Genomic DNA, 22,500 nt, shown 5'->3' with positions numbered 1-22,500 from the left:
AAAATAAATGCAAATTATCCTTTTTCTATTATAATAAAATCAAAATTAATATCACATAGCAATTATTGAAATCATATAAAATCAATTACATGCAAAATATACCAAATAGAACACAAAAGCAAAAGTTTCAATCAGATGGGGACATTATGTTAGGTTCCTCTCACGAGATATTTTATAATTAAAAAATCGGGTAAGATTGTAGTCAACTAGACCACCTTAAAATTAAATCTCACATCATTTAATACGTAATAATTAAAGTCTTTTAGGAGAAGCCAAAGAGGGAAACTATTAAAAATAATCTTCCTCAAGATTTCCGGACTTTCTTCGCCTCCCGTTGGTGCCAGGTAGACTCGAGTCAGTCCCTCTCGACTCCACTGTACAGGCTCCTGCGAAACTCCTCCCGGAATCCTTTCAAAATTGATAAAAGTCCCAAATGCACGTTGGCTAGGGTTGGTCAATCAGCCAGCCAGCCATGGATTCATGGTTTCAGGTAGCCCGGGATTTCGCACAGGAAGCAGCCAAGAAGTCTCAGGAAATCGCGAAGGAGGCCGCCAAGTTGTCGCAGGAAATCGCCGTGGAGACTGCCAAGAAATCGAAGGAGATCGCCGTCGAGGCCACCAAGAAAGCCGATCAAATCAAGATCGAGGCCTCCAAGCGAGCGGATCAGTTTAAGTCCCTCGCCGGGGATATTTCTCCTTCCATCACCAAGAAATCCGTCTCCTCACCTTCAGCCACCCCTGAGGATCTCGAAAAATACGGCGTCACGGATGAGCTCCGAGAATTCGTCAAAGGACTGACTCTCGACACCTTCAAGGACTTTCCACTTGATAATTCCATGTGTAAGTCCCGTTACACGAGATTCTGTAATGTTATTACGTGTACGCAAAGCTTCCCGTGATTTATCTCAGGACCTGCTCTTACAGATTCGAAAATTTAGTGACCACGTGCTTAGTAATCTTCACCGAAATTTACCAGTAGATCAGACTTGATTTCGCCTGCTCGTCGAATTAAGATGAATTTATTTGATTTATCTGCCACTTGGGATTCGAACTAATTTTGATTAAAAAAATGTGCTCTTTTACTCTGCTTCCCATGATTGATTCTAGGGCCTGTGTTTACGGATGTGAAATTCAGTAAGCGTGTGTTTCAGACTTCGCTAGAATTATTTTACCGAGATTTACGACTTAGATGAGGCCGATTTGAAACTGCTTGTCAATTTATATACCATATCGGGAGTCGAACTATATTTGATCTAAATTTTTGCTTTTTTACCCTGTTTTTAAAGTAGCTTATGTTCTACATCAAATGTCTTACAAATTGTCATTCTCATTTGATCTATGTTAAATCATTTAATTTAACTTATTGCAGCTTCGCAATGTCTGTTACAGGAGGTTTATTTTGTGCAAATATCTCCTGCAGAATAAATAAATTTACATATTTTTAATATATCTGGTAAGGTACTTTAGGTGTATACCTACTTTAATTTATTTACTTATGCTTCCATCTTAGGTCTCGAAGGGCTCCCGTTTCAATTAAATTATCTTCGTTATAATATTATAACGTATATTGTCAAAGTAATTCGGGAGATTGTGAAAACCTGTCTTAGAGCTAAGGCTTATATAAAGAGTTAGCATCCTATTATGAGGCTAATGTGCCTATATTTATCATTGATGGAAACTATCAGCACCATTCAGTTCAGTTGCCTTTGGCTTAGAAGTAGTAAGTGGGTGATATCCATTCCACCAAAGTTGCCCAGGATTAGCACCTGGCCTAACCACTGTTGTGTGCACTGGCCTGCATCCACAAGCTTGAGCACGAGCAAGAACATGTCACTTGGGAAGACTTGAACTCCTGGTCGGGGCTATATTTGCTCTCTGCCCTCACTTACCCAGCACGCCACTGTTAATGAATTAGGGTCCTTTTACAACTCCTATTTTGGATATTCAAACCTCAAAGTACAAATTCTGTTTAAATGAAGGTATCTGCAAAAAGTACCTTTCCAGCTACTAATTTATATATATATATATATATATATATATACCTAATTTTATTTTATAACTAAAATTATGAACAAACTAGCAAGGGAAGGGAATTGCAACTGATCACCTTAATTTAACTGCAACTGTGAAGTTGCATTTAGTCAGATTGAACCTGAACAAAGTACAGTCGGAAGCTCTCTCAGACTTTACTGTAATTATTCTGCCTCTTCAAAGTGGCTCGGAATACAGGGGGGGTTATAGTAACTCTGCATGCAGTAGCCTCCGTGGCACAAGAACCTATATTGTGTTGTATGCAAGAGTGGTATGACTCCATTGGAATTGAGATTTTCATTTAGAGTTGATGGGAAATTGCTGCCTGGTAAGCATTTGAGTGATCTTGCATTGTCATTAGAGAGTTTAAATGAAATAGCCTAGTTTATGCCCTGCACAACAACTTGGAATCACTGCCTACAATGCACTAGGACTGCGTTATATCAATCAGTAAAGAAGAAGATATATCCCATGATTCACGTTTGAGTAAATTTTGGCAGCTCCAGTCCTATCTAGTGTGCACTAGAGTGGACTCTGAGAATCCCAGATGGATAGAAGAGAACCTAGGTGGTTTTCTCTCAAGCTGCTGAGGACACTGTTACCTGTTTAGCTACATATTTCTAGTAAGGTAGAGTACCAGACTGACACCCAAATGAGAAACACCCGGTTATGAAAAACCGCTAAGGCAAAATCTACTTTGTTCATAACTTCCCACATACACAAATTTTATATTTATTGTTTTCGATTCAAAATGTTTTTGCTTGATGCTTTCTTGGATTCAAGTTGATGTATGTTAATATATATGGTTGGCTGACAGTGGAGGAAAATCGGGAGCCTAAAGCTTCTCCAAAATCTAATGTGCGTCAGGATCTGACAAAATGGCAGGAGAGACATGCCTTGATTGTACTATCAACTGTTCCAGTAAGTGGTTACCATGCATTGATTAAGAAAGAGAGCTGGAATTGGATTTGTACACAGATGTCTTTTTGTTGTCCAATCCTTCTCTTGTTGCTGCTTTTTTTCACCGACATTTTGTTCAACATGTTAGTTCTGAATGCTTGTCAGTCGGTGAAGATGCATATTGATGAATCTTATTGGCATTGTTTAAAATCCTAAGATCTGACTTGATATTTTACTGTCACAGTTTTGGAGAATTGTTCTGAGCTCAGACCTTTAGGCTTAAGTAAAAAATTGTGTTGTTTATTATTGCTAGTGCTTTTTACTTATACATATTTCTGACTGTAGCAAAACACAAATAATAGTAAAGTCTGTGAAGCAAGGACTACTTTGTTTATGGGATGAACAAATAAACTATTAATAGAAGAAATGCCAACAACGGATTGAGAGTTTTAATTGAAGAGAATTAATTAGTGTAAAATTTGGTGGTATCCTAGAGTGCTAGGACCTAGGGTGCTTTTTCCTTTGTGATCTCATTCTGTCTTGTGAAGTGTGTATGTATGTGGTAGGGGGAGAGGGGGTCTCCTGTCTCTCCCTTCCTAGCTTTTGTTATTACTTTTTTCTTTTGGATGTAGTTATTGCTCTAATGTTCAAAGCGATGATGTCACAAACCAATGCTTGGATCTCTTCGTCTACTCTTTTGTGTGCCATTGTGCCACGGTATTGTAAGGAATTAGTCCTCTTTTGTATTTCTCCATTTAGGAAATGATGAAGCATGCTATTTAGCTACATAAGTTGGCCAAGTGATTTCTTTCATCATTAGTTGTGTTAGGTTGCTGCTTTATTTTTATTGATTCCAACAAATTTGTGGCAAAACTATGGAGTTATTGCTGGCTTCCCAAGATGCAAAGACCTTGTTGCATTCTGCGGTTGAGATTTCAAAAACTTGCATTTTCATGGAATGAAAATAGGAACACTAGTTTTGGGTTGATTAATTGTTTCCTGAGCATTGAGATATCCAAAGATTAGAAGTTCTTTCTAGGAATTGTTATTAGCTTTGAAACTAACAGAGTTTTGTGAAAATGGATATCACCTTGACCTACATGCTCTTAGATAAGATAAGATGCATTTACAAGTGGACTACAAAAGTAGGTTAATGGGACTAAGAGTACAACAAGTGTAATACATGGTGGGAGTGCATATGAAACTCCTGTAGCTACACTAACAACTACATGAAACAATTTAAGAACAAAGGAAAAAAAGTCACAAACTTAAAATGAGTACTTAAGTGAAATCTCATCAAGAATGTGTCATGTGGTGCTGGAACTGGAGGATAAGATTGGAGGTGAGGGGAGAGAAGAAGCATCCTCATTCGATCCCTTAATTTTGTGAAGAGCTGATGCACTATCTGAGTGGTTTGGAGAGTGTAGAAAATCCACGAAAATCTGCAACTGCTCTAATGAACAATCTGAAAGCTAGTTTCTTTTCATTAGGACACAGATTTTCTCTACTTATTTGCAGCGGAATAGGAACAGAAATAAACACAGTCACTCAATAATCAAGACACAAAAATTTCTAGGGAACCCAACTGGGAAAACCCTTTGCTTGTTTGAGAATTTTATTGATAGAAGAATGAGCAATAGATCTCTTACAATACAATATTGTCTCAACAGAAAACACAATGGTTCTCCCTGCCTGAACTAGGCTTGAAACACCTGCAAGTAGCCTGATCCTGCCTCCCTATTTCTATGCGCATAGGCTGCTCCTATTATTTAGGGAATTCTCCCTAAATCCTTAAATCCCAAAGGAAATTCCTCCTCAAATCTGCGCACAAGCTTCTCTTGCACGCTCTTCCTCTCACAAGCTCACACACACAAACCTGTGCTCTCTATTGCTTTGTCTCACCAACTCGTGCTTAGGTGCCTTTGTCCTCCTTATAAGCAATTCGCATAGGCTAAATCTGGCAAGTTGTATTTTAGGAAATCGAATTGTGATTGATGAGTAACTGAGTCAAACTGACTCTTGTAACTTGTCTAGTCTCAATTTAGCACTGAGAATCAATCTCTCGTCCTTTTCCCAAATCTAACTCGCGCTAGAAGACAACAGCCAAGCCTTCCACTTTTGCGCATTAGACAAACTGCGTCATGAACTGTCCTGACTTATAGGAATTCATCCTAAATTTTAGGAACTTGTCCTAACTTGTATGAACTCGTGCATGCTAAGGAAAACTGCTTCTTGGTCTCTTTGACCAAGGCACAAGTCAAAGAAGGACCTTTCTCGCTACTATTTTCAATAGAGTACCTAGGGTTCAAGGGGTCTAGTTGTGCCATCCTGGGAGGGATCTTGGAGGAGTCATAGATCGAGGAGGGCCATCAATCCTAACAATCAAAGCAAGAGGAAGTGTCTTTGAATTGATGAATGGTTGCTCAAGAGAGCTTGTAGAGTGGTACTTTGTTTATTGGCTTGATGAAGTCTATCCTAAGCTCTAGGACAGGAGCTTGTCATCCATATGTAGTCAATGTAGCTCCTTTGAGGATCTAGGTAATGCACTATACTTCCCAATTAACTTATATGAGGTCAAGATAAGCACAAACAAGTCCCATCTTTGAAAGTATTGATCTTTAGCGTGCCATTGATTCAACTTCGATGCCTGATACACATGGCACCATCTTAGCCTATGAATCAACATATATTTCAACACACCATGTTGATTACGGATCATTAGTGCTCATTAACAACATGTCACAACCTAGAGGGTTGATGCACCTCTCTAGATGGGTAATCAATTTTGATTGGGGATTGTACCCAATCCCTCTTATTTTCTTAAAATGGAAACCCATTCTTTTACATACAATAAACCTGAAAGCAGCTCTACCCACCTTTACACATTTAAGCACACTTAAGTGAAGAATAGGGTTTGTTGGCACCTTGCCAACACCATACAATTATCTACTTGAAGGATACATGAACGATATTCATTATAATCAATAAACACATATAGCAAACCCCACACAGGGATGGAGTTTGACTCTTAGAATTTGATTTGCATCGTTGTCACAGCAACCACTGTAAGTTGTTGCTAGAACATATAGCTCATTGGACCAATGTTATTGAAGTAAGATTGAAACTGGTTGAACCGATTGATTTGACTGGTGCCAGGGGGTTTTGGTTGGAATTGGCCATTCAAATTGGAAATGGTCGGTTTTGTATGGAATCTACGAGTTCCATTACTGAATCGGCCAGTTCTGTACAGAACTGTATGGATGCTTGTGGGTCAACTAAAGTTCACCTAAAAACTGGAAAAAATAAAAAATAAAAATCTAAATCCCCAAACTTTGCATATCTGTGTCTAATGGTTTGTCTTTGCATGGATGTACATGAACATCTTTTTATTTGAATATTTTATATATTTTTGGATTGGCTGGTTTTTGTTTGTTTTATTTTTATTTTTACTAGATCTGATCTGATGCCAGTTTTAGGGGTTGATTGGTTTGGTAAGTGTTATGGTTTTGATAACATTGCTAGGAGTCATCCTTCCTCTTATTATATAAATATGTAAATGTGGCAATCGTAAATTCACACAGTTGAATCCATTCAAGTAATTTAGTTATGGACTAGCATAGAATTAGAGGAGTCCTAGTCACATGGATTTGAGCCTCTGCTAGGTTCTCCACTTATCTCTTTCTTAGATTGTAATCTTCAGGTAGCTGAAGTCACACGGGTCTCACTTGTGTAGGGTCTGAACATTCTCACATTGCTTCGACCCTTGCTAATTTTGTAGCTTATCTCTATTTGAACCATAATATATACATTTGATATTTGGTGTTTTATTTCACACGTTCTTAGGTTATTTCCTAAGTTAAATAAGTCACACATTTGGTCCAAGTGCCTATATAGTTACAATAAATCTCTTAAGTTGTTATTGTGCACTATTTATTATATCTTGTAAACATATTTGTTATTTTTATTGTGCGTGTGCATTATTTGTGTTCTAATGCATGCCTTTAGTCTTCAAAAAAGTATCATTCTTGAATAGCTTTTGTAGTTGTTCGTTAGATAAATCACGTTTGTATTTTCATTGTTAATTATTGCTTTTGCTAATACCTTGTTATTTGTCATAGTTGCCCTGATCCTATCTTAACCCTGGGCATGGCACTACCTCCCAGACATCATTTTTCATGATGGAGGCATATTCCTTCACCATGGCATCTTGCCAAACTTGTTGATCAATAACCTCTTGATAAATAGAAGGCTCTGCATCTATCAGCTCTGTCATGAGTGCCATGTAGCCAATGTATCTCTACAGTGGCTTGCTCTCCTTGATAGGCCTCTTAGGAGGCCCCACATCCCTAACATCTCTCAGTGTCTGCATGGCCCACTTAGGTCACCCCTTGCTTGATGTGAGGCTCATCCCGTGGAACAGGATCTCCTCGCTCCTCTTCATCCTCCTGAATAGCTTGTGCACCAATATTAGTACCTTGTACCTATGAGTTTGTATCTTGTCTCCTCTCCTCCTTCTGTCCCTAAGAGTCCTAACATTCTGCATGCGTTGAATCACCATTCTGTGTGGACTTCCTAAAAGCCCTCTCTTCCTCAAAATGCACATCCCTAGGCACCAGTTTCTTTCTGAGCATTGGTATGTATACATGGTAGGCTTTGGAAGTCTCACTGTAACCAATGAAGATCCCCTTCTTTGTAGTCGATTCCATCTATATTCTCTTCTCAGAAGGAACGTAACAATACACTAGACACCAAAATATCTAGAAGTGTCCCACATTCGGTTTCTTTCCTATATATGCCTCCTCAAGAGTCATCCTCCGCAAAACCTTATGAGGACTCCTGTTCTGAATGTACACTACGATATTGCAAGCCTCAACCCACAAAATGATGGAAAACCCCCTATCATGCAACATAGCCTACGGAACCCCAAATATAGCCATGTTCTTCCTCTCCGTTACTCTGTTCTACTAAGGATTATAGCGAACAATAAGCTCCTTTTTATCCCCGCGCTTGCATAGAACTCAAATAAGGCATTTGAGGTGTACTCACCCCCATTGTCTGATTGCAACAACAGAATCTTTCTCCATGTTTGACTCTCCACAAGAGCTTTGAACTCTTGGAATCTGCCAAAAGCGTCGTCCTTGGTTTTCAGGAAATAAATCCAGGTCTTCCTAGAGTAATCATCAATAAACGTGACATAATAGCTGCATCCACTGAGGAATACAAAAGACATAAGCCCACATATGTCTGAATGTATGAGATCCAATGCGCCCTTGGATTTGTTGTCACTAGGTGGAAAAACTGTCTTGGCGTATTTACCCCTGGCACAACCTTTGCATGGGTCATGCCTCTTTACGCTAAACTTTGGTAGCCCTGTCATTGTATATCTGAGCACATTAAGTGCTCCATGATGAAGATGCGCCATCCTCTTGTGCCATAACTCCCCCAAATCAGAACTTGTGCTCACCAATGCTCTCGTTGGTTCAAACTGCAATTTGTACACCTTGCCCTTGTGCACACCAATCACCTTTGCGCACTTGCGCTTCGTGCCTTGGGTCGGATGTAGACTTTCCCTTCTTGGAAGGTCACCACATACCTATGTTGTGCGAAACTTCTAGGAACTTGACGTTTCGAGTCGTACCCGTACCCGAAAGTTGGCCGAAACTCGACCATCATGTAATAATCTATGAGAGTTAATATAGACTTGGATTTCTTTTTAAATTGTCATCTATGGGTCTTATTCCCTTCTTTCTTGTAAGTTAATGTGTTATTCACTTCTCTCTCTCTCTCTCTCTCTATATATATATATATATATATATGTTTCGGTCAACGATTCCATTTTTGGGAGGTGATATTTCTAACATACTCGTTTCGGAAACTCCGAAATGTTTCGACACTTCATGTAACTTAGCCACATACCCTCTACACTCCAAGGCTGATACTATCAAGAGGTTCTTGGTTAATCCCATCCCAGAACGAAGAGCACTGTTGTCTCTTTGAGGGGTTTGCCAGACGCCCATGCCTGCTGCCTTGTACTTCGCATCATTGCCCAGCTTGATATTGAAATCAATGCCCTCCTCCCACAACCTGCTAAAGAACTCATTCACCCCTGTCATATGGCATGCAACGACATTATCTTTGTACCACACTCCTGTGGTCACTAAGCTCAATAGGCATACAATGAGGTTGAAGTCATTCTCAAATCTGCTTGAGAATTCGTCAATCTCTATAGAGGCTGCCTCCTGTGACTTATTCTTCTTCTTCTTCTTGTTGGGACATTGACTTGCAAATTGCCCCATCTTGTGATAGGAAAAACACTTCACTTTATTGAAGTCCATGTCCTTCTTGCCCTTGGAGGCCTCTCCACTACTATTGGAGCCCTTCTTCTTGGGCTTGCTCTTGCCTTTGCTGCAAGCACCAAGTTCTCCTCATCCTCATTCTTGGATGCACCACTTTGCTAAGGTCCCACTTTTGTTTCTTCTTGGTTGCACCACAATCCCATTTACAAAAAATCCTAGTGCTTCGTGAATCCATTTAGTGCTATGCGCACCAATTATAGATCTAGTACGGTCTCCCCCTCGACTGCAAGCTCATCTCTGATCTGAGCAATGCGAGTGTGGTATGAAGCCATTCTTGCCCTAGCCATCTTGGTTTTGAAAAATGTGTAACTAGGTTCGGTCTTCATAAATATGAAAAGTGTTTTCAATTCTTGTATATTGCAAAATGAAAGAAAAATTGTTATTATTATTTTTGGATCATGGGTTTCATGCTCAAGGTCTTTTATTTTAGAGGTCAAGCACCCATTGAGTGCTTCTAGGATTTGTCCTAGGTCAAGAAGTCAAAGAGTCATTGTCATAAGCTGAAGGCCCCATCGAGTACATTGTAACTTGTAAAAAAAATTATTTTTGTCATTAAAAGTGTCAAAATACCCTTCAAGACCAAATCAGCCTGGCAGCTAGGAAGTCGACCTATTTTGAGGAGCCACATCCACCTTTAAAAGCCTATATAAAGGAGGGAACTTGACCTTCTTGGAAGGTATTCATTTCACTCTCTTATCCAAGTGAAGAAGAAGAGCAAGAAGGCAATGAAGAAGGAAGAGGACGAAGAAGACTTGTTTCTGGGCTATTTCTCTCTCACATGTGCAAAGGAAGGCTAGGGTTTTTGCTGTTGGACTAGGGTTTTTCTGTTGCTGGACTAGGGTTTTTCTGCTGCTGGTTTGATCTTGAAGCAAGAAGAGAAAGAAGGTCAACGAAGGTCACATTAGGTCATCCTCAAGCACCAAAAGAAGGAGAAATCCAAGCGAAGGTCTGAAGAAGCCTTGGGAGGCCAGAATAAGCTCACATGTGTGGCAACAACTGTTGCTGGGAGGGTGAAAATTTCGGACCTGCAGTAGAGGCCAAAATTCTGAAGCTGGGGGTCGAAGTTGTGCTACTGGAAGAGATTTGACTGGGTTTGACTTGGACAAAGGAAGCACATCATTTAGAAGGGTTGGACTTGGTCTTGGAGGGTATTGGTCTTGGTCTAGAGGTCTTGGAATTCATCAATTGAAGAATCTATAAGAAGAGAAGAGATTTGCGGGTTTTCCTCTCAAGTGGAGAGGTTTTGGCCCTGGCTTGCAGCCTACATTTTGTGTTCTTGTGTACTATTGTTCTTCTTGTTTTGGTAACTGTTTGATGATACACAAACATAATAATAAGTGAAGAAGCTAATAAGTAAGAAAAAGTAAAAAGACATCACAAGCAGTTATCAAGAAAAGAGAAATCATCCTAACTATTGCCCTATAGATTTCTCAACACTTGGTACCCCTCAATTTCTCTTGGAGTACAATCTTTCTGTTTTGGTTGTTGCTCTGAATCGTGATAGAGCTTTGTGAGAGACTCCCACATTTCTCTGGCAGACTTCTTTTTGGAAAGGTGAGTGATTATGTGGTCCCTCACTCTATCCAAGATGCGCCTGGCCTTCACATCCCATTTCTTGTACATGACAAGCTGTGTTGGATCAACTGGGGGGATTTTGCACATGGTCAACGAGATCATAGGACCCAGATATTGTTCTCTTCCAACACGAGAGCAATGTGCTCTCTCCAGGTTGTGAAGTTCGATGCACCCTCTAGTCTGACCTGAAAGTGCAATGTAATGGCCATGACTAAGAAAAGTCTCTGCTTCACTCAGCCTCTGTTCTAATCCTAGATCACTGCGCTGCATAACTGCAAGCTGACCTCTGAATACTGTGATAAATCTGTTCCCTGCTTTTCAGGGACACTCTGATACGATGTAAATTTCCCTAAGGCCAGCACTAGTTCTCAACAAAATTCTATACTGAGAAATAAATTGCAGCAACCAATAAGTAAACTAACCACTACTGGGCTCTTCACAAATAAAATGCACAGCAGAAACAATAGGAACAACAATCACACAATTGACACAATTTTACCTTGGAAACCCACAAAGGGGAAAACCAGCAACGAGTTTGTTCTTATTGGCTCAGGAAGATACGGTATTTTCTTACAAAGAAATTACAATGCTTCACGGGAGAAATTCCCACAACAAAAACATAGCCTTTACGGAATCACCAAACCCTGCAAAATTTGAACCCTGCGCAATGCCTGCCAGTGTTTGAGTAAAAAATTTCTTTCAGTTAATGAGATTACAGAGTGTTACTGCTCAAACTCTCACTAGATGGAAAAGTCCTAACCATAAACCGAATAGCCTGGAGGACACTACCAGGCAAGCCACCCATTGTCACCTCGGTGGCCTTGTCCCACACTTCAGTCTAAGGGAAAAGGGGAATCCTAGTCTGAGTGGAATTCCCAAGGTCAATCAATCTAATTCATTGTAAATGTGGAAGAGATCTTTAGCTTAGATTGATTATATTTGTGGTTAATTAATCCATCAACTTGCTTTATATGTGAAGAATATGAAGAAGCTTGCAAATCATTGAATGATCAATTGCCAATATAACAGAAGTTTGGCTTATCAAGAGAAATATGGATTAAAATCAAACCATTGATTCAATATTATGTAAAGAGTGCTGGAAATTGTTAAAGAAATATGATGACGATTCAAATAAGTTACCACAAGATGCTGCTCAAAATCAGATTTCCAGAATTATACCTCAGAGACACATGAACCAATCACAACCATGAAGTGCTATATAAATGTGATATTGAACCACAAAAAAGACTTATGGAACTTCTGTGTAAATTCCAGATTTGCCAAGTTGCTTTAGATTTGTTTGAGTATGTGGGAAAATTCTTGCATTCACATTAACTTTCAAACATAGCATTGAGATACAAAGCATGAGTTGCCCCTTAACAATGTGAGTGATGCATAATAACTGAGCAGATTTAAATGATATTTAAGTTAGTTAAGATACAAGAGTTAGGTTGCTGTTCATATCTGAAGAATGTTATTCATCATCATTCGTCAACACCATCACATTATCGCATTTACAAATTTGCAAGAAACTCAAGTTGATTCAAGAGGCAAATTAAGTGTTCAGAGATTTAACTGCATGTGACGTATGCCAATTTATATATTTATCATGTCCATTATCAAACAATGAAGGAATTTAGCACTTAAAACATTGAATCATCTCAGAAAATTGAACATTTAGAGAATAGATCACATTAACAATGTTTAGGTGCAATGATTATGATTTTTTCTTTATCAAATTCTGTTATATAATCCTTATTGCAGAAGATTCATAACAGTAGTAGGTACCCAACAAATTAATGTACCTACTACTTTGAAGTCAGGCTCAATAAGCAAGTCGTTGAGCACACTTTAGCATTGATTTGACATATAGAAATTGTTTAAGCATGAATATTATTTGGCTAGAATTTACAAGAATATCTGAAAAAAAGGATCATACATTGTAAAGACCTAGATTTCTAGGAAGATATGTCAAATATTGTCATTGCAGTATCTTTAAAAGTGCTTTATTAGTATTCTTTTGAGTTAATAATTTTTAACTTCTGTTTGAAATGTTGGCCCAGGCCTGTCATCTTGTTCATTCTAGTTGGTCACAAAGCCCTGCGTTAGTCTCCTGACTAAGGCTTTAAATGTTTAGGCTTTCATTACATCCACTGATTAACGTAACATATTGTTCAAGCTGTAATCTGTTATATTTCTTTTAATGAAACATTCATTGAACTAAAAGTAATCAAGGACAAGGAGTTAGCAATGGGTTTCCCTGTTTCAAATATAATTGTCTAGAGTTGTTTTGAAAATATTACTAGTTGTTATGAATAGATAAAGGTGGTTCAATATCTATGTCTGAACTTTGAAGGCCATCATTGACGTCTAATTTATGTTCCAATCAGAGGTTTTATTTTATGGTAATATGATCTTGCAGGAAATTTCACGCTTCAGATATATATTATGTCCAAAGCATATGAAGGAGAGTAAGTTTTGGAAAATATACTTCATGCTGGTCAAGAGTCACGTGACTCCGTAAGTGCAAACAAACCTTTCATGAATTGTGTTTGCATGTCAATCTAATGCTTAAACATTATGCATAACCGTGATTTTGTGATTGAAAGAAAAATGCTTAAACCCATAAATCTTTGAAGCAATGATTGAGTTAAAAATGATTTTTAATCTTGGAAAACGAAAAACAACATAGGACATCAAAATATATTTTCTGACCATATCTGATGCAACTTTATTCCAGTATACATCGTGTGATATTTATGAAAAATGAATTCTTTCCCTCAAATTTCTAGTTCAACTTGAGAGTGATAAAGGATTTAAATCATGATGTCTTGCCATCTTAAATGATTTACTACGTATCACATTGTACTTTGTCATCTTCATCATTTAATTGCATCAAGTCTACAGTCAGAAAATAGATATTTATAAATATTTGACATCTAAATGTTGCCTTTTGCAAATTGTTTGCCAATGAAGATTGTCTTTAAGAAATGGAAGAGAAATAACATCCATACTTTTAGTTAGTTTTGACCCAAAACAATCAATGAGGCTAGTTACGCACATGTAAAGTTACATCAATGTATGAGGTGCTTTAGAATTTCGGATTTCCTAATATGATTAACTGATACTTGGTTTAGACTTTAAATATGAGATAGAACACTTATGAGAGGTAGTGAAGAGAGTTCAGAATCCCCGAGCTGTCAGCTCTTGTCTGGGAGTGGGGATAAGAAAAGTGAATGCAAATTCCACTCTGTTATTTGTGTTCAGTCAGGTGTTTGTTCTAAGCAAAAGATGTCATGAAAATAGACTCATGATTGTTACGACTTTGGTAACAGAACACTTGTCTAACATAAAAATATAGATTCCGGGAACGCATAACTGCTTCTTCCTACATGCGAAAATCAAATATGTAAAAGGAAATCATACTCTGTCAAGTTCAGTAGGTGATCGAGGCCTTCTTTTACCATTTATTTTCAGATCTGCACATTGTATTGAAGTTCATGCAGTGTTTTGTGAGGAAATGGTGTGGCTCCACTGCTGTTACTAAATAATTTATCCCAATGCCTATTAGTGACAAACTAGATCTCAAAATTATGTTACGCAACACAAGTTAGAATCATACAAATTTCTAAGAGAGAATTCTTACTCCCTGGAAATCTTTTGACATTCACATGGTGTAGATCTACAAATCTATTTAAATGCTCCATTTGAACCTAGACATTTAGGTGTAATGCTATATAATGGATTTGTCTGAGAGGGTATCCTATGAATGTTCATTGTCGTATGCTACCTTAGTTCCTGGTCTTTGAATCTTTATTCACAAGGTGTAAAAAGGTTGACAGGACATTTCTTTCAAATTTCCTGCTATGGTCATGTTTTTTCATTGATTAAAAGCACCGTTATGTAATCACATTTTGGTCTAATGTTTTTCCCAGGCTCATAGCTAATCTTCCATTTTCTTTCCATCAGATATGAGATGCATGCTATGCAACAACTGAAGGCTGCTGCAGCTGAACAGGGAAGAAGCACGAGATTGCAAGATAGTGTGGGAACTGTGTCTTCTGAAGTTGAATTGGTAGCGTCAAACAGTTCAACAAAGGGAAAAACTGTTTCTGCAGCGGAGAATGATATAGATGCATTCCTTCTGGGAGACCTAGGCAGCAGTGATGGTGAAGGTATGCATTCATCATAGATAGAAACCAAACAATATGCTTATTTTGTGTTAATGTCAAATAGTTATGTCTGTAATTTTATGAAAGTGCCTTTCACTGTTGATTACATTTAGGACTTGTAGACACAGAATAATCATATATTGAACATTAATTCAAACCTTATTCTACTCCTATTCTAGACTCAATAATATAGAATATAACAAGCATGAGGGCACGAGATGGGTGATGAGCACATTTTGATCAATACTTGTCAAATGCACTTGTAGAATCTACTTGAGGAAAGGTGAAGGATAAATAGTCAGATTGAATTCACCGCTTAGGTTTAATATCTGGACAATTTTACAGTTACAACTTAGACTATGTCTTTGAGCAATTTGTCTTCATTTTTATTCTCTGTACCTACACCTGCTAGACACTTTGCACCAGTGAGATAGAATGGTTCACTCAGTCCCATCTCTGTCCTTTATGTTGATTTTTCAAGTGTAATAGATACTGCCACTTGCTGAAACTGACTGATAATTACTTACAATGATATGTATATATTCTTTAGCACTTCCAGTTAATCATTAAACAATTATACTTCAGAAATTCAACCATAAAAACAGTAGGACAGTAGAGATCACAATGAGATAATGATGCACAAAGACAACACAAGGTTTACCTTGGGAAAACTCACTTGGGAAAAAAACCCAACCACCTTTTCCTTAGAGAAATTATTCAATTCAACAAGAGATACATCTAATCTGTCAAGTCAAAATGAATGCCAAACTGACCAGCAAAACAACCATAGTCAAACCTGGTCAAACTGCTCTCTTATCAAGTCAAACTTCTGCCCAACCAACTTGACCCCATCTGATATGCCTAGGCTGAAATCCGGCCTTCTTTTGTGCCCAAAAACATGGACATGCTGCCTGCTTCTATAATTTTCTCAAAGTAAAATTGTTAGATCATATGGTGAATCAAATCACCTAAGATAACATGTACCAATAGAATGTTTTTTTCACCGACAAATGAAATAACAATTTATTAAAAAATATTCAGCACAATATAGGATTACACATTGCTAACACGTACCATAGGTCAACAGAAAAAGAACACCCTGAATTGAACCCCAAAGTCTTTCTATTATGATAAAAAATGTTCCCAGCAGAGCTGTAGCCCAGTTAAAAAAAACCACTTCATCCAAAGATGGGAAATACAAGCTAAATGGCTTATTTATATAGGGAAACCTCTCCAAGAGGAAAATAATGGCTAGTTGGCTTGATCGTCTTCAAAATAATTTCGACTATTGAAAATACCTTGACCATCTTGTAATCTCCACAGTCGAATTTTTAATTTTGAAGAAAAAATCGAATTTTTCTTGAAACCATCAAGGTCCAAGGGCTCAAATTTTCTTAAAATATCAATTTTTCCCTTGGTGGGGGACCTCCAAAAATTGACTTTTCTTTGACCCAAGAATTTTTGATTATTTTCCACTTGAAGAGAAATTATTTTCTCTATAATTATTTTTGACTCAAAATTAGTTAATTTTCTGGCTTGGGATTTTTATTTAACTTAGCTAGAAAAATTAATTAATTGACACTAGAGAGGATCAATAATTTTACCACCCTCAAATACATTAGTTATGGTGTCTAAATATGAGGAACTATGCACTAAAATATTTTTTACATCAAATTATTACAATATCAACCCTTGAAAGGGGAAAACAAATTTAGACTCATACTCTCAACAATTTACCCAATTCTACGACTCAATATGATCTAGTATAGACCAAGTGTGTTTGTAATAAAATAATTTAGCCAAATGTGCTTAAATCATTTCCAAACACACTTTTACAAAAGACTCGATATAATATTAGGACTCACCTTAGACCTTGTCAAGAGATTCCACCCTAGCCTTGGGGTTTAAGCTGGAAGAAAAACTCTGCTGATTATCCATGTTTAGTAGCAGACATAATTCAGTGAGGTTAAAACACTTCCTAGGATGAAATCCGTTGCGAAAATCAATAGCTTACCTAGGTGTTGTTACATAATTAAACGATCATACTAGCATCATTTACAATACAACTTGCAGAAATTGGGTTTACAATGATACATTGGTGCTGGTTTATGACTTTGAACTTTGAAAAAATTTCTTCATGTCTTTGTACTCTGCTTCCTTGAATTATTGACGAAGTGTTCTCAACAATCCATATTGCAAACCAATCAATTTTTTATATGGATTAGGACAAGAGATCAAAGGGAAGAATTGATGCTTGAGCTCGCAAATGAAATGAAAGTTCCTTAGTACTGGGGGAAGCCAATCCTCAAGTTCACCTTCTACAATGCTCAACTCCTAAGCATCATCACCTTTCATTGTGCTGAGGTCAATGCCTAAGGGATACCTTTTATTTGGCCGATAATTAAGACAAACAAGGAATAGGTCCACAAGATTGTGGCCAAATGTTTTCTACAGAGTGACATTTGATTTAGCATTGCCAAGGAAAACCAATTCTACCATTCCATGTTTGAAGCAACTACTATTGTTGGTTTGCAGTACATGGGCCTTTCGTATAATGACTTGAGAACCTCTCCTTCAAGGGGAAAAGGATGATTGTGCAAAGAGATTGGCTAGCTTAGGGAATCTTGGGAGATAGCTAGATGCACTTTTATGTTAGATGGCTGGACAGATGGGAAGGGCAAGTCCATTATCATTTTATGGACAATATTTCTCAAATTTGTTTATGCATTTGCGTATGTTAAAGATGCACGATTACTATGTGAGTTGTTGGATGGTTTCATCCGGGAGATAAGTTCGCAGTTTGTTGTCCAAGTCGTTGCAGAAAGTGCTGCAAATTGTGTTGCTGCTAGCAAGTTGCTTATTGAGAGGTATCACACCTTATATTGGACTCCTTGTTTTTCCTGTTGCATTGATTTGATGTTGGAGGACATGAAAATTCCTTAGATCAAAGAAATTGTTGATTTATATATATATATATATATATATATATATATCTGTTCTTACACTCATGAGATAGTTCACAAGGAATAGGGAGCTGGTCCATCCCATAATCACACGTTTTGCCACTAGCTTCATTTCTCTTGAGTCTCCCACACTATTATGTTGGAGTTGCACTTTGCAGAGGATGTTTCATTTAGATGAGTGGAATGCTTCTGTCTGTAGTACAAAAGTGGATGGGCAACACATAGCTCAACTTGTGAGATATAATTAGAGATTTTGGATAGAAGTGTAGGAGTTGTGCACCATTAGTGAACCTTCAGCAAAGGTTCTTCACTTGGTTGATGGCAACAAGCCTGCACTGCGTTACTGGTATGAGACGATGGATAAGGCCAAGGAAGCTATCCATCAGTATTATGAGGAAAAGGGGGAGGAGGGATTCAATTTATGAGCTGAGATATGCAGTGTGATTGATGGCAATGGCACGATACTCTCTTTCATCTGATTCATGTAGCAAGGCTTTTCCTCAACCATGCATACTATTATGCTTGTGGTTTTAGATTTGATGCAGAGATTATGGATGTATATTTTCCAATGTGTTTAGAGGATGGTGTTGACTCCTCTATAATACAGTATACTCAAGAGCTTTCCAAACAAATGGAGATATATAAGTTGAGTGTTGGGACATTTGGTTATGATATTACCATCCAAGATAGGATCACTAGGATGGCAGGTAAGCTATAGGTAAAATTTGTTTCAACTTTCAACTTTCAACTGTCTGTTGTTTCATCTATTTGTTACTCATGGAAATATAATTCATTGTATTCTCTTTCCATTTATTTGCTGTAGATGTTTGGTGGGAAAACTATGGCAAAAGTGTCCCATAGTGACAAAAACATGCCATTCAAGTGCTTAGTCAAACTTGTAGCTCTTCATGGTGTGACTGCAACTGTAGTGAATTTGAAAAAATACACACCAAGATGTGTGACATGATAGAAATGTTCAAATTAAAACTTTAATTTTTTTATAATTTTGTTATTTTTAATTTATGCCCATGGGACATCATCCTCTAATTGCAAAATGGCCCTCATATAGGTTATATGTCCACAACTTTAATAATCGGGTCCATGTTTGTTACAATACATGGTTGTGGCTGAGGTAGATTGACAAAGTACTCTTCATGGAAATGTGTTGCGAACATCTCGATAACATCCGGTTTTATCTCAAAATCATGATTTTTTGGCCTAGCCGATGTTTGTTGATTTCTAAAGATATTTTTATGGTATCTTAATTTTGCCAATGTTTGCTGGTGTTTTGCTGATATTTTCCCGATTTTCCTGATTTTTTGGTTTTCCAGACCTTTGCCGATTTTATCCCAATGTTGATGTTCACAACATTGAGTCATTTCATTGGATGTGATTGACACCACGAGTTCATGGAGGGTGCAGATCATGGTTGTTAAACTCGGTCTTGGGCTCGGAATCGGTCAAGGGTCAACTCAAAATTGGGTTGACTTGGACTGATATGAATTCAATGACAGTCCTCTAAAAAATATATAAAATAATTGAATTTTAATGAAAAAAATTGATTTTAAGGATTCTATACAATGATTCCAAACCATATCAAAGATTGTTCATGTATATACCATGCGAGGATAAATATTAAATATATCAAAATGACATCAAGTTCAATACATATCAGCAACAAAATACATACATGAGAGTATTATTTAAAACCATGTCACCAATATAGTTTAATAATAACAAAAGATGTTGCTTTTATGCAATCTCCAAATCATGACAATATCATAACCTATTCAAGAAAACTCTTGCATTATGAGTGGGAAGGACATAGTTATAACCATAGGTGGGAGACAAACGAGCAAAATCAATAAGAAGTCTTGCATCTTCAATATTATCGGGTGGCTTTTTAACACTCAATATTAATTGCATTCAAATATACCACTATACATGGTTAAGCTTCTTGTTGGCTGACTACCCACGTATGTGATATTTTTGTTGCCAATATTAAGTCGGCATGCTATCTCAGGATTCTCATAATAGTTGGTTTCAAATCATAATGATGACCAGCAACCTTCAGAAATTGAAAATCTGGTATTAGAAAAAGGGAGGCTTTGTGGGACTTCACCACTTATGAGTGCAGTACATGCTGGGACTTCATAGCCTGATAATTGCATGCATTTATTTGTGAAGCCTATTTATCTGTTTGCGTGCAAAGGAGGCACAAAATATTGATTAAAAACTGAACTGAAGTGGCTCTCATAGATGACATAGTACTTGGCTTTCAACTAAAATAAGTACTATGGCTTCTGCATGCAGAATCAACGAAGGACACAAAACAGCTTTGTGACTATTTTCTGTTACTGATACATTTTTCCTATTTAAAAGGACTTTCGAACTCATGAAGAGAGAGAGAGAGAGAGAGAGAGAGAGATGGAAAGCACAACAAGTGGAGTCAAGTCAAAAGAGAGAGAGAGAGAGAGAGATGTAGAAATGGAAAGCACAACAAGTGGAGTCAAGTCAAAACAACATATGTATGCATATAGGAAAAGTCTACAATTTTGCTTACTCGTAAACATTACTATTGCAAATATGTATTAACAGTCCAACTAACCCCAAATTCAAAAAGTCAGCCAAAATTAATAAGGAAAATTAAATCAGATGAAAAATGCAGCATTTAAGTAATCAAGCCTTGCAGCATATTGAATATTCACATGAATCCATCCTCTTACATTAAAACCTAAAATCACAACAAAACTTCGAAGGCAGGCTCCATTGCCATTTTTTTTGTAAATTCCTTTGTGAGAACCTAAACTAACTTCCTTGATCATGTGTCAATACGGACCTTGCTGGAATATCATACAAGATTTCTGTCATACTTTTCTTGCAGGGGGTTCCTGGATCTACTTGGCCAAGTAGGTATGGGCTCGGTTGAGTAGGGCCATTTTGGTATCGAACCAGCTGACTCATGCTCCACTGAACTGAGCTGAAGGCTGAGTCGAAGTGGTCCCCAGTCAACTTGGCCAAGTTGACTTGGGAGTCGGACCTCTTTTCAAAATTATGTTTAGTGTCTTAATTCTTAACCCACGTACCACATCTGCTCACCTTTTTTCCCTATTTCGTGATGTATCAAGAAATCAATGACTATGAAAGATGCTAGACATGTAGCAACATAAAATTGAATTTTATTGACGGGATTCAATACTTCTAAGCAAGCTAATCCATGTTATAGAGGTGTTTCACACAATTGTCATTTTTCAATAAGAGTGTTAGGTGGTATATTTTATTTTTTCCAATTTCATTTCTGGCATTAGATTTTATAAATATTTGTGGTTTATATGGTGTAGATGGTTTCTGTATCATTTATCTTCTTCCATGGGTCATCTCTCTTGGAGGAACCTTCTGTTATTGAAGCTATTTTATCATCTCTCTGCTAGGCTGATAATATGATTTGGTTTCTGCTATGTAGAAAAGTATCTTTGGCTTGAACATAATCAGTTATGATATATTATCTTGTTAATTTTTCAGATGGGGGAGATGATGGTGGTTATGATGAGGATTTTGATAAATTTGTAAATAGCACTGTAAGTACCGTTGATTGTTTTTAGTGAATTATCCCTTTTATAATAGTTTATAATATATATGGCATTGCTTTTTATCAAGTTTGGCGGCCTCATATTTCCTTCTTTAATCCTTAAGTGTCCTGCAAGTGCAGGCTCTGGAGAGTGACGATGAAGATGAGAAAAAGGACAAGTCAAAGGAATCAGAGAAGATTGCAACAAAGGCAATAGCAAGTGATGGTTCATCCGATGGCGAGCTTGTAGAAATGCCTGCAGAGCATTAAATCACTCTGTCAAAGCAGAGGTGAAAATACATGTGTTTTTCTTTGTTTACTTTGATTATGTTGATATAAGTAATCAGTCGGTCATAATAGTTGCAACATAAAATTGTGGAATAATTGTTGGTTTCTTAGCTTGAGATGCACAGAGAATGGTTATGTAAAGAATTTGCTCGAATCAGCATTTTCTTCATTCATTATTCTAATTATCGACAAGTCGTGTAAATTCTTTGCCTTGTTGTAGGTTCTCACTTTTTACTGCTGATTCTAAAGTTTGAGTATTATAAATCTTGCCTCTAAACAGGTAAAAGTATTATGCCTACCTCGAAAGACAGCATCAATTCTACTTTCTAAATTCATTGTTGACTTGCATATCAATTCATTTGTACTTCAATGGCTTGTGAATATTACAGCTCATGACAAGAACTACTAATATGTGGCTTACTTGGGAATGAAAAGAGTAGCTAGAGCTTTTTCATTTGTAAAGCGTGATGCCAAGCATATGATATGTTTTGTGTCACAACTCACCATAAATTTACAATTTTTTTCGTTTGCTGAAAGTGCAGCCTTCTGATTTAAGTTCTTCCAAGCCTTATCCTTGAATATATATTTGCTTTGCTCTTTTTTTCTTAAATTCATGGAAACACAAGTGAGTGCCACCATGAAAATTCA

At 37.3% G+C, this 22,500-nt stretch overlaps 1 protein-coding gene across 1 annotated transcript; it reads left to right on the top strand.

Moving 5' to 3' along the window:
• Positions 1-289: 289 nt before the first annotated feature.
• Positions 290-22,150, top strand: LOC149259029 (uncharacterized). The gene is made up of 6 exons (XM_089417199.1): positions 290-839; positions 2,848-2,951; positions 13,284-13,381; positions 14,831-15,036; positions 21,519-21,574; positions 21,706-22,150. The coding sequence occupies exons 1-6, from the start codon at positions 473-475 to the stop codon at positions 21,832-21,834; spliced, it is 960 nt and encodes a 319-aa protein (XP_089273325.1). The 5' UTR covers positions 290-472; the 3' UTR covers positions 21,835-22,150.
• The last annotated feature ends 350 nt before the right edge of the window (positions 22,151-22,500 follow it).

This window comes from Pinus tabuliformis, chromosome 6 (assembly GCF_031772625.1).
Source record: "Pinus tabuliformis cultivar Carrire ecotype Pingquan chromosome 6, CPIR1, whole genome shotgun sequence".
Classification (NCBI taxonomy): Eukaryota; Viridiplantae; Streptophyta; class Pinopsida; order Pinales; family Pinaceae; genus Pinus; species Pinus tabuliformis.
Note: the sequence above shows the minus strand (reverse complement) of the source record. Positions and strands in the feature narration are given on the sequence as shown.

Bases quoted from the DNA above. Each gene is read 5' to 3' on its own strand.
- LOC149259029 (XM_089417199.1), top strand. From the start codon at position 473: ATGGATTCATGGTTTCAGGTAGCCCGGGATTTCGCACAGGAAGCAGCC. The intron at 2,952-13,283 runs GTAAGTGGTTAC...ATGATCTTGCAG, and splicing joins TTGTACTATCAACTGTTCCA to GAAATTTCACGCTTCAGATA. The intron at 21,575-21,705 runs GTAAGTACCGTT...CTGCAAGTGCAG, and splicing joins ATAAATTTGTAAATAGCACT to GCTCTGGAGAGTGACGATGA.